At 49.4% G+C, this 12,301-nt stretch overlaps 1 protein-coding gene across 1 annotated transcript in view; it reads left to right on the top strand.

Annotated features, from left to right (window-relative positions):
- The first annotated feature begins 295 nt into the window (after positions 1-295).
- Positions 296-12,301, top strand: part of Cacng7 (calcium voltage-gated channel auxiliary subunit gamma 7) — a 31,171-nt gene continuing 19,165 nt past the window's right edge. The window contains exons 1-4 of the mRNA XM_028862129.1: positions 296-677; positions 4,113-4,337; positions 5,688-5,774; positions 6,137-6,277. Of these exons, the coding sequence (XP_028717962.1) occupies positions 4,142-4,337; positions 5,688-5,774; positions 6,137-6,277 (424 nt within the window). The 5' untranslated portion in view covers positions 296-677; positions 4,113-4,141. The remainder of the gene's footprint in view (positions 678-4,112; positions 4,338-5,687; positions 5,775-6,136; positions 6,278-12,301) is intronic.

Raw genomic sequence — 12,301 nt, 5'->3', positions numbered from 1 at the left:
CAGTTTCCCTTGGCCCAAGGCCTCTGAGCTTTCCTTGCCTGGTTTCTGGGGCTTTCTGACCTCTCCACTTCCAGGGCCTCAGCATCTCTGAGCCTCTGTAGTGGTGGGGGTGGGGACACCTGAAACTACTCCATCTCTGTCTCTCCTTTTCTGTCTGTCTCCTCCAGTCTCAGGACTCGTGAGTTCCAGAATCAATCTCCTCTCTCTCTCTCTCTCTCTCTCTCTCTCTCTCTCTCTCTCTCTCTCTCTCTCTCTCTCTCTCTCTCTCTCCCTCTCCCTCTCCCTCTTCCTCTCTCTCTCTTTCTTTCTCTCGCTCTCTCGGGCTCTCTGCCTCTGTTTCTATTCTCTCTCCCTCCCTGCCTCCCCCCCATCCTGAAGGCTCATCTCATTCCCTCTCTGCATCCTTCCCCCTACCTCCCCGCCCCTCCCCTCCTCCGCAGTAGCCAATGAGCGGCCGCCGGTCCCTGCTCCCGGCTGCGTCCGCCGAGTGAGGCCGCGGGCGCGGGGGTGGGGGTGGGAGGCCGGGAGGGGCCGGGACGCCGGGCTCGGGGGCGGGGCGGGGGGCGCGGGCACCGGAGACCCCGGTGGCGGTGGCGGCGGCGGCCGGGGGAAACCGCGGGGCCGGTCATGCGGCTGCGGGGCCCGCGGCCCGGAGCGTCCGCCAAGCCCTGAGAGAGGTAAGCGCGAGGGGAGGGTCCGGCCAGGCTGGGGGCTCCGCGCTAGACCACTCTCTGCCGGAGTTGGGGCTCCGGGAGGTTAGAAGGGCTCCAGGAATGGTATCCTGGGGGTTCCGGTGTCGGATTTGGGAAGGTTTGGGTGGATTGAGGGACATTTGGGCCTGGTGGATCCCGGAGGACCGGGGTCTGAGGGTCCGTGCGGGAGTTAGAAAACAAACTCGTGGTGTTTGAGTTCTGGGATCATCGCCACTGGGCAGGGTCTAGGCAGGGTCTTTGGGGAAGGCGGTAATCGATAAAGGCGGAGGGCCCAGGCCGGGAGTCTGGGAAAGGGTCCCTAGAAAAGCGGAGAGTTACGGTCTGGGAGATGGAGTTTTGACTTGGGTTTTGAGGAATGAAACTTCAGCCATTCAAATATCCAGATCGCGGAAACGCTGGGGTAACAGACCCAGAAGGAGATTCCAGGCCTGGTAGTGGTGGAGGTGGGGGTGTCCCAGAGGAGGAATGGCTGCAGATCCAGAGCTCGGAGTGGGTCAGGTAGAAAGAGGATGAACTGGACGGGAGGAGGAGTGGGGTTAATGTGAGAAGTGAGGGGAATCGGAAAGGTCCAGCTCTCCCACCGTGAGTCCAGTCGGAGGAGCAGACCGGGAGGCTGAGGTCAGCTACCTGGACCGAGACAGTCCAGTGACTGGGTGACGGGGTGGATAATGCTTGTATGAGTCGAAGACTGGAAGCGGAGCAGGCAGCTGGCGGTCAAGCTTCAGAGCTACGTGAAGGGGGAAGGGAGGAAAAGCTAGCCAGAGCTCTGACAGAATCTAGATCTTTGGGTCTTCCAAGAGGCTGAGGTTGGAAGCGAGGAGTTCTGGAGGCTTGAAGTGCGGGGATGTGGGGGGCGGGTGACTCTGACCCTAGGGTCTCATTGGGATGAAGGTAGATTCCTAGTGCTCACAGAACTGTGAGGAAACGTGGAAAGTGGAGTCTCATGTCGTCTTTATTGCTCTGTTGGGGAAATGTTTGGGGGAGGTGCCTCAAACTTGATAATGAAAAAAGATGATGGGTAGGAGCTGGAAAGATGGCGGTTCAGTGGTTAAGAACACTTGCTGCTCTTCCAGGAGACTGGAGTTTGGTTCTCGGCACCCATGTTAGGTGATTCACAATTGTCTGTTACTCCAGTTCCAGAATATCCATCACCTCTGGCCTCTCTTCCACTGGGATCTCTCAACTTTGGCCTTCTCAGGCACCTGCATTTTCCTGAACATACCTGCGCACGCACGTGTACACACACACACACACACACACACACACACACACACACACCTACACAGATTTTTTTTAAAAAGGGGAATGAGTGCCTCTGGTCATAGAAGACTCTGGCTGAGGTAAACTGGGGACACCAAGATGAGTCCTGCATGGCATTTTGTGACAAGGAGGGATTTCTTGTGCTGCGAGTGGGGGTGTAAGTGTAGATAAAGAATTTGGGGGCTGTTGAGATGGCTCAGGGGGTAAAGGTGATTGCTTCTGAGTGTCTGGCCAGTCTAGCTGATGACCTCAGCTAGACCTCTCAGACTCATATAGGGAGAAGAAAGAACCAACTCTCGAAAGTTGTCTTCTGACCTCCACATGAGTGCCATGGAGGTAACACACACACACACACACACACACACACACACACACACACACACAATACATACATCAAAAAGATTTTGGGAGCCTTCAGGACCCTCCCTAGTTAGCCCTTCCAAGCTCCTAATTGGAATTTGGGGGGGTCTCAGATATAAACTGACTAGATATTTCTTGCTTGGAGTAGAACTTGACTGGAAAGTTCTAGCATGGGAAATCAGGGTCCAGAGTTTGGCAGAATTTGGGGAATGGGATGGGGTGTACTGGAATTTCTGATAGAATAGTCAGTTCAGAGTGCTGGTTTCTTGTTCGCAGGATGCAGGAAGGACCTTGGTTTTACTGGAGTTCTCTGGTTGAGAATGCTGGGTTCGAGGGGCCCAACTCCAGCTCTTGGTAGTCTAGAATCTCCAATCCAGGTCATAGCTTCAGATCTCTGGGCTCTAATGTCCTGGAACAAATTCCAGCACCTCAGGTTCAGGGGCATGCCTGAATCTGGAAGGGTAGGATTAAGGTTTGGATCTGAGATTGTACAACTGATTTGACCCCAACCTAGGAAGATGGCTCAGAGGGTAGAGCATTAGCCACGGAAGTGTGAGGACCCGAGTTCAGAGTCCCAGAACCCACATAAGGCTGATCGTGGTAGCATGTATCTGTAATGAAAGCATTTCTATGATGTGATAGGAGATGGAGACAGAAGAATCTCGGCTCAAATTTGTATGGCAGCTAGCTTGACATGCAGGTGCAGACAGAGGTGCTATTTCAAATATGGTGGAAAGTGACAGACACCTGAGGTTGTCCTCTGATCGCCACAGACGTCTCCTCGCACTCATACACGTGAACACACACACACACACACAGACACGCAGACACACAGACACACAGGGGTGATTTTAAAAAATTACAGCTGAGTGTCAGGGTGAAGATAAGTGTCTAAGAGTGTCAACATAAGCATCTAAGAGTGTCAACTCAGGAGGAGGACTGTGCTCCAAGTCTTACATAGGCCTAAAGTCAAGGGTGGGAGTCCAGGGTATGGGGTTAGGCAGCCTTGTGTGGTGACCTACTTTGGGGAATATCGGATGTGCTTTAGAGACAGGTTCTACAGGAAACATTTCAATATACAGGTCATAGCACAGAGTTAAAGCTGGGTAGCATGGGATAGAATTTCCGAATAAATCAAGTTGTCCATAATTCAGTGTCTAAATCTAGTATTCCAGTTCTGCTTAAAATGTGATAGCAGGTCTTTTGTGGGGGGTGGTGTCTAGTGCTCACAGCTGGGGGCTAATCAGGGCACAGAGTCAGAGTTGAGGTGTCAGGTCCAAATTTGAAGCTGTTGATTAGGGCAGTTTCTGAGTCACTGGCTTACTTCAAAGGTTAAAGACTCTGCTAAGGTCTGGCTTCTCAAATTGGGGTTGCAAACCAATATTGGAAGTTGGATCTAGGGGAATCTGTCTTGGGTTGATAATTTGGATTTGAATCAGAATCCTGATACTTTGGATTTCTGGTCTAGACATGGCTCAAGTCAAGAGTCATCTTCAGGTCTGACTTAAAGACTGTGGCTGCATGTCTTACCTCAAGTTGAGGATCTGTATCCATGAGGACAGAGCACGGTGATGGGTCAGGGAAGTCCAGTATGGAGGTTTGGAGTCAACATTCGTATCTCTGTTCAGAGTTCAGGGCTGGGATGGTGGGTCACTGCACAGAAATCACACTTGGGAGTTTGGTTTTGGAGGTTCTGTCTCTGAGCAGAGCTAATGTCCCAAATGGCTGCATGGAGCTGGGGACCCTGGGCACGCTCTACTGTAGCTTCTGGTTCCACAGGCCCCGCAGGGCGCCCCCCGCCGCTCAGGATGAGTCACTGCAGCAGCCGCGCCCTGACCCTGCTGAGCAGCGTGTTCGGTGCCTGCGGCCTGCTTCTTGTGGGCATCGCAGTGAGCACGGACTACTGGCTGTACATGGAGGAGGGCACCGTTTTGCCGCAGAACCAGACCACCGAGGTCAAGATGGCGCTGCACGCTGGCCTCTGGAGAGTCTGCTTCTTTGCAGGTGACCCCCCCTCACCTGCCCTCACTCACCCCAAAGTCTTGATCTGTAGTCATATGTCTTAGACTCCGATAATCCAGGTTGTTTCTATTTCTCTCTTAGAAGTTAAATTTCAGCACAGAATCCTCATGCCTACCCCTTTATTCCCTAGATATTGAAGCGCAGATACTCAAAATCCATGTCTCTAATATTTCCCCCACTCCCAAGAACTCTGTTAGAAGTCATAAGACTAGGGTCAGGAGATGCTTCAGTGGATAGGGTGCTTAGCATCATTCTGATGACCTGAGTTTCATCCCCAGACCCACATGGGTGGAAGGAGAGAATCTGTTCCTGAATGTTGTTCTCCAGTTTCCACACTTGCACACTGGCATGCTCACACCTGTGTCCCTTAATAATTTTTAAAGTGACAATAAAAAAAAAAGTCAGAATTCTAGGGCTAGAGCTGTAGGAAGCGCAATTGGTCGAATGCTTGTTTAGCACACAGGAGGTCCTGAGATCGACCCCTGGAACTTCATAAATTACATGCAAGGGTACATGTCTATAATCATGGCATCTGGGAGCTCAGAGGCAAGAGGATCAAGGTCATCCTCAGCTATGGAGAGAGTTCAAAGCCAGCCTGAGATACACAAGTCTGTCTCAAAAACGAAAAGAAAATACATAGAAAACAGGTGCTTCCAGAAAACAAAGCCAGTCAATAGTTTAGATTCAGAACTTATTCCTTGGACAGTTCCAGTGTTTCACGGGGAGTGAGGAAGACTCCAGGCCTTCTAGCTGAACTTAATTAAGACTACTTACTTTTAGAACCCCCAGCTCCCTGGACCTTAGGAATCCAGGAGTCCTCATTCACAGCTCTCTCCTCCTGTAGGATGTTAAAATCCAGCCCTGCCCTCCTCCACCCTCCAATCTCCAGAGCAATCAGGATCTTCCAACACTATGGCTCTCGCCCATCCTACTTGTTCATTCACTTTTTGTGCTTGGGATGGGACCCAAAGCCTCTTGTGTGCGTGCTTGGCACGTGCTCTCCCACTGAGCTGCATCCCTAGCTTTCTCTTTACTTCCTGTTTTGAGACAGGACTTTATTAAATTGCCCAGGCTGGATTGAGTCTCATGATGTGGCCCGGCTGGCCTTGCACTTACAATCCTCCTGCCTCAAACTCCCCAGTATGGTTGCAGTCCTCTACGCCCAGGCCTCAACTGGCTCAGCCCATTGTCTCCAGCCCTTAGAGCAGTGCAGATTGTGAATGTCGGGTGAAATTTCCCATGTCCATCCTGGGTCCTGTTCTGCCCCTGGCAGCCTCCCTTGAGTCCGGAGGCTCTCCTCCACCCATGCTTTCTTATCTTCCTCCCCACCAGGTCGGGAGAAGGGCCGCTGTGTGGCTTCCGAGTACTTTCTTGAACCAGAGATCAACTTGGTGACGGAAAACACGGAGAATATTCTGAGTGAGGGGGAGCAAGGAAGGGGCCCAGGCAACAAGAGGGTTTGGGGAGAAAGGACAGGATTAGGTAGGAAAGGGGTGGGCTCACACAAAGGGCAGAGGGTTGAAAGAAGAAAGAGTTTTGGGAGAGAAGAAGGCAAATGGAGAAATCTTGGCTGGGACAGGGAGGGATCTGTATGAGAGGAGTCGGGGGTGAACCAAGGGGATGGTTTGGATAGAGTGGAGAGAGCTGAGGACACAGCTAACAACGGGGTGTAATAGGTGGGAAAGGGGAGATGCCAAAGGGCAGACAAGGGAAGGGCATGGGGAGGTGCCTCCCTGGAGACTCGTCCCTCACCCCTGCTTCTCCTTGTCCACCTCCCCCAGAGACAGTGCGCACGGCTACTCCCTTCCCTATGGTCAGCCTCTTCCTTGTGTTCACCGCTTTCGTCATCAGCAACATCGGCCACATCCGACCTCAGAGGACCATTCTGGCCTTTGTGTCCGGCATCTTCTTCATTTTATCAGGTGAGTCCAAGGAACTGTGGGCTGCGGCAGGGGTGAGGAGGGTGAGAGATTGTTTTGACTTCCAGGAGCTAGGGAGGGACCTTCTTCCACTGAGTGGTTTATTTGCTGTGCCCTAGGAGCTGTGTAGGACCTCTGTGTGAAGTCGAGATAGCATAGTGCCCGTGCACTGTGTTGTTTAGTGGGCTAAACTGTAGGTACCTGCTTAATTAGGTGCCAGGCTCTGTGCTGATAGAAGCCCATGGGGTGAGGGCTATTAATAGCCCCATTTTATAGATATGGAAGGAACCAGTCAGAGGGATGAAGCCATTTGCTCGGGGCCAAAAGAGTGAGGGGCAGAACTGGGAATCAAACTCACGTAATTCGCCTCCAGAAGTTGTATTTTTAGCCAGCACTGTTATTTTAGCAATTAGCAGTTTACAGAGCTCTTTATTTTGGGTGCAACATTTTATTATTTTAATTTTTTTCCACAAACAAACAGACAAGAGTTTCACAGTGAGCAACATGGGCCCGTCAATTCCAGTCAATTAATGATCTGTTACTGGGTTTATATTTTCCGTTCTCTGTACCTCTGCCTCTGTCTTTCATCCTCTCATCCCACCCCCTTCCTTTTTCTTCCCTTGCTCCCCCTCCTCTCCCCTTCTCTTCTCTTTCTTTATTCTTCCTTCTGCATTCTGGGAAACAGGGTCTCAAATAGCTCAGGCTGACTTTAAATTCATTGTGTAGCTGAGCATGACCTTGAACTTCTGAGCCTCCTGCCTCCATCTTCCATGCACTAGCAGTACAGGCACATGCCATCATGCCCGGTGTTGGAGATGAAACCCAGGGTCACATGCACCCGGGCAAGCACTGTACCGTCTGAGCTATATCCAAGCCCTTTATCTAAGCTGTCTATCTGCCTATCTATGTATCTATCTATGTATCTAGTATCTATGTATCTATCTATCTATCTATCTATCTATCTATCTATCTATCTATCAATCTATCTATGTCTGTCTGTCTGTCTGTCTGTCTGTCTGTATCTATCTATCTATCTATCTATCTATCTATCTATCTATCTATCTATCATCCACCCACCTACCTACCTATCTATCTCATTTTTTAAAAGCATTTCAAGGTGTATTTCTGGTGCCCTTCACCACCAGCACTTCACAGTGCATGCCATTAGCTGGAGCGCAGGTTTCATCTGCACCTCCCTCTGTCTTCTGAGGTGCAAGGCTCTTTATCTTTAGCGTGTGTGATTTCACACTCCCTCCTCTAAAAACTCCATGGGGCGTTGTTAGCAGTCACCTGATGAAGTAAGGGTTCTAAGATCCATACACCCAAGTCACCGGTGCATACTGCTTCCGGATGATGCCAGTGTCCAGAGATCCAAGTGGCATTCTTTGGGGAGTCTTAGCTTTCTAGCTCTGTCCAATCCAGTTCAATCCAGATCAGCTTACTGTAGCTCCAATATACTTCATCCCATCAGTCCAGTCCAACTAACCCCAATTCATTCTGACTTATTTCTCCAACCTAATCCAAATTAATTCACCATTTCTTAATTTAACTCAAACCAGATTCTTCCATTTGACTGGTATTTTAGTGTGTGTGTGTGTGTGTGTGTGTGTGTGTGTGTGTGTGTTATGCATGTGCATCCATGCACCTGTGCGTGTACATGAAGAGGCCAGAGCAGGATGCTGGGTGTCGTCCTTCAGTCAGTCTCTGTCTTTTTGCCTTGATAAAGGCTATATTCCTACCTGGGAAGCTCACCATTTCGGTTAGACTGGTTTCAGTGTGGTCAGAGGATCTGCTTGTCTCTGCCCCCACTCCTCAATGCTAGGGTTACAGACATGGGTAGCCACGTCCTGCTTTGTACATGGGTGCTAGAGATTCGAACTCAGGTCCACATGCTTGAACACCAGGCACTCTTCTCCACTGAGCCATCTCCATAGCCCCTTGAGCTGATATTTTCTATATACACATACACATACACACAACCTATGGTGTTTCTCCTTCACTCTGCTCCCCACAGCCTATGAGTGGGTCCATCTTTACAGTTCACTGTGTTACAGAAAGATATCCCTGCTCCTCTCCCAGCTCTCTGGAGGCCAGACCTTCCCCCAAGCCTTCACCCTAACCTGAGGAGACCTTTTCCAGGGAAAGCAGGGTGCAGCCTCCGTGCAGACTCCAATCACGGCATTGGAGCCAGACACCGAGCTAAAATAAGACATGTTGGATATCACGATCCCAGAGTGTCAGAGCAGAAAGGGCGCATCATTTCTGAGATGGAAAAATAGTAGCCTAGAGAGAGAAAGTGGGGCAAGAGTGGATCCCATGGGGACTTTTATTCAATCTGCCCAGTACGTTGTGTATCAAGTCCCACTGTTTGCAGATCACAGGAATGGAACCGGTCGAATCAACCAGTCAATGGCAGAGCTAGGCTTTGAACCAAGAGAATTCTGATTCTAAAATCCACCCTCCAAGCACTGAACCAGTAACTGTCTGCCCAAGGTCAAACCACAGATTAATGATTCCTTTGGGGCTGGAAGTCAGAGCCGTGTGTGTGTGTGTGTGTGTGTGTGTGTGTGTGTGTGTGTGTGTGTGTGTTGGTGTGTTCTAGTTTGATCTCTTCTGCCGTGATTAAACACACAGACCAAAAATAACTTAGAGGAAGAAAGGGTTTATTTGGCTTAACAATTCCTGCTTACAGTCCACCACTTCAAGAAAAGCAAGGCAGGAGCCCAAGCAGCCGGTCATATCACATCCACAGTCAAGAGCAGAGAAAAATGAACGTACCCATGCTGCCTGCTTGCTTTCTTAGCCAGTGTCTTCTGCTGTCATACGGCTCGGGGCCCGGCCCATGAAACGGTACCGCCTACATGCAGGATGGCCCTTCCCACCTCACTTAATATTCCAACCATTCTTCCTACCCCCCAGATGTTTCCTTAGGCCGGCCCGATCTAGATAATTCTTCATTAAAACTCCCTTCCTCCCGGGCTAGAGAGAGGGCTGCAAAGTTAAGAGCTCTTCATTCTTCTCCCAGAAGATCTGAGTTTGGTTCTCAACACCCACATCGAGTGGCTCACAAGCCCCCGTGCCCCCTCCCCACCAATTCCAGCTCTGTAGGATCTAACGCCCTCTTCTGGCTTGCACGGGCCAGAAGACACATACTTACATTTAAAAAAAAATATATCTAAAAATGCTCTCTTCCCTGCATGCACATAGGAGGGGCTTAGAGAAGCTTTTTCTATGGAGGCCCGACTGGCCTAAAACTCATGGCGATCCACCTCCCTCAGCCTCCCTAGGACTGGGATTCTAGGTGTAGACCACCACGTCTTGACTGATTCTCTTTTCTTGAATTCATTGAGTAGATTTTGATGTGTTTACCCTACCGGGGTGTTTGCTCATGTGCTTTCAAGCTTGTAGGGTTGTAGTAGCCGAGCCACATATTGTAAACCCAGAGAGATGTGGGTTCAAACCCCTCACTGCCTGGAGGAGCTCACTCTGAGGGATGAGAGAACAGTTTCCAGGAAGGAAATAATAGGACTTCACTTTGTGGGTTGTCCGGCTCCACTGCTGTGGGCCTGTGGTGAGGCAGAAGGGGCATGGAAGGAAAAGCATGTGGTTTGTGCTGGGGGCCCAGCTCAGCTGGGGAAGTGGTACCTTGTAAGACTGAGGGCCTGAATTGGGATCCATAACACCATATTAAAAACAAAAACAAAGAACCAGTACGTATGGCAGTGCATGCCTGGAACCGTATCACTGGGGAGGTGGAGACATGTGGTCCCTCAACCTCATCGACTTAGTTGAATAATGAGCTTAGTTCAGTGAGAGACTCTGCCTCAAAGAATAGGGTGGGGAGTGATTGGGGACCTCCCACCCCCACCCTGTTCTTTCTCTGTCCTTTAAGAAATTTTTTAAAATATTTTTAAGTATGTGTGTATGTGTATCTGTACGGGGGTATGTGTACATGAGTGTGCACACATCTGTGAAGGACAGAAGAGGGGGTCAGATCCCCTGGAGCTGAAGTTACAGGAGCTTGTGAGCTGCCTGATATGGGTGCTGAGACTGAATCTGGGTCCTCTGCTAGAGCAGTACACACTCATAATAACTGAGCTACCTGTCCATCCCCTGTGTGTACATCTGAACACACACACACACACACCCCTCACCACCATCATAAACACCAAGTGTTGAGTTGGACAAAGTTGGAAGAAAACGGAGACAGTGAGTGAGGCCAGGCCAGGACAAAATATATCCAAGGACATACCCTCAAGTCATCTACTTCTTTCAGATAAGTCTCACTTCCTACAATTTCCAGAACCTTCCAAAATCACACCACCAGCTGGGGATCAAACTTTCCATATATGAGCCTGTGGGGGTACATTTCATATTCAAATCATAAAGTGTTGTGGAATATTCCTCTCTCTCTCTCTTTTTTCTACCAGAAAGTTAAAAATGTAAAAATGTAAAGCCCATCCTTAGCCTGCAAACCATACAAAATCAGCCAGAAGCCAGCTGGTGGTGGCGCACTCCTTTAATCCCAGCACTCGGGAGGCGGAGGCAGGTGGATCTCTGTGAGTTGGAGATCAGCCTGGTCTACAGAGCTAGTTCTAGGAAAGCCAAGACTACACAAAGAAACCCTGTCTTGAAAGACAAACAAACAATAGACAGAAGAAGAAGAATTGCAGTGTCTGAAACCCAATCCCAGTCATGGGCATAACATGTAACAATAAGTGTTCAACTGTATGTAGTAAAGCAGGTAGATGAGTGAACAAAGGCTGTAGTCGCAGCTCATTGGTAGACTGTTTGTGTAGCATACACAAAGTCCTCGTTCAGTCCTCAGCATCCCATGAACAAAGAGGTGGTGCAGACCTGTAATCCCAGCCCCAGGGAGGTGGAGGCAGGAGCGTCACAAGTTTAAGGCCATTTATATCTACAAAATGAGTTCAAGGCCACCTTGGGCTACATGAATCCCTGTCTCAAAAAAATTGAAACAGAATAAATCGGAAATCGATGGATGAATAAATAAATGTACTGGTGGTAGTAGTATGACCTGTGGTGTATTTGGGCCTGAGCCATTCTGCTTTATGTGAATTTCATTTCCTTGACGGTTAACATTTCCATTTAAAATTTTATTATTACCATTATCGTCATTACTACTCTGTGTGTGTGTGTATGCACACATGATGTCTCTGGGGTTGTGAGTGCAAAGGCATACATGTTGCGGTCAGAGGAAAACCCTGTGAAGTCAATTCTTTCCTTCCACCTTTATGTGGGTTTTAGGAATGGAAAGCCAGCTTGCTCAATGGGTGCCTTTACTCACGGAGCCTTCTCGCTAATCCCAGTAACTTCATTTACCCTTGTGAAAGCAGAAGTGTTAGGAGGTGAAGTTGTTCAGCAATGAGACCAGAACTCCAGACCAGGCACGTTCACCACAGCACTGTACCCCCACACCAAAACTACAGTTTCTAAAACTCTACCAGACACATGCCTGCAAGCTCAGCTCTCGGGAGGCCAAAGCAGGAAGATTGAGAGTTTGAGACCAGTCTGGGCTACACAGCAAGACCATGTTTTAAAGGAATGATGATAACACTAGCTTTAATCTCAGCACTCAGGAGGAAAGGCAGGCAGATCTCTGTGAGTTTGAGGCCAGACTCATCTACTTAGAACACTTCAGCCAGCCAAGGCTACATAGTGAGAACTTGTCTCACTCCCAACATACACACTGGGTGTGGTGGTACACACATGTTATCCCAGTACTCAGGAGGTGGTGGAGGCAGGAGGATCAGATGTTCCAAGTCATCCTAGGCTACACAGTTAGTTCAAGACCAGCCTAGGCTGCGTGAGCCCTTATCTCAAAACCAAACCAAAGAGAACTCCATGCATAATATCAGTACCTTAGATCTTAGACTAGAATGATCCGGTCTAACTCCTTGTTCCCAGAGACAGGAGTCACTTCCGAGCTTATGACTGATACATGGGCACATTGATACATCAGCACATTGATACATTGGCACATTGATACATGGGCACTTAAACCTG

The sequence above is a fragment of the Peromyscus leucopus genome, chromosome 1 (assembly GCF_004664715.2).
Source record: "Peromyscus leucopus breed LL Stock chromosome 1, UCI_PerLeu_2.1, whole genome shotgun sequence".
Lineage (NCBI taxonomy): Eukaryota > Metazoa > Chordata > Mammalia > Rodentia > Cricetidae > Peromyscus > Peromyscus leucopus.
This window is presented reverse-complemented; position numbering and strand designations above follow the sequence as displayed.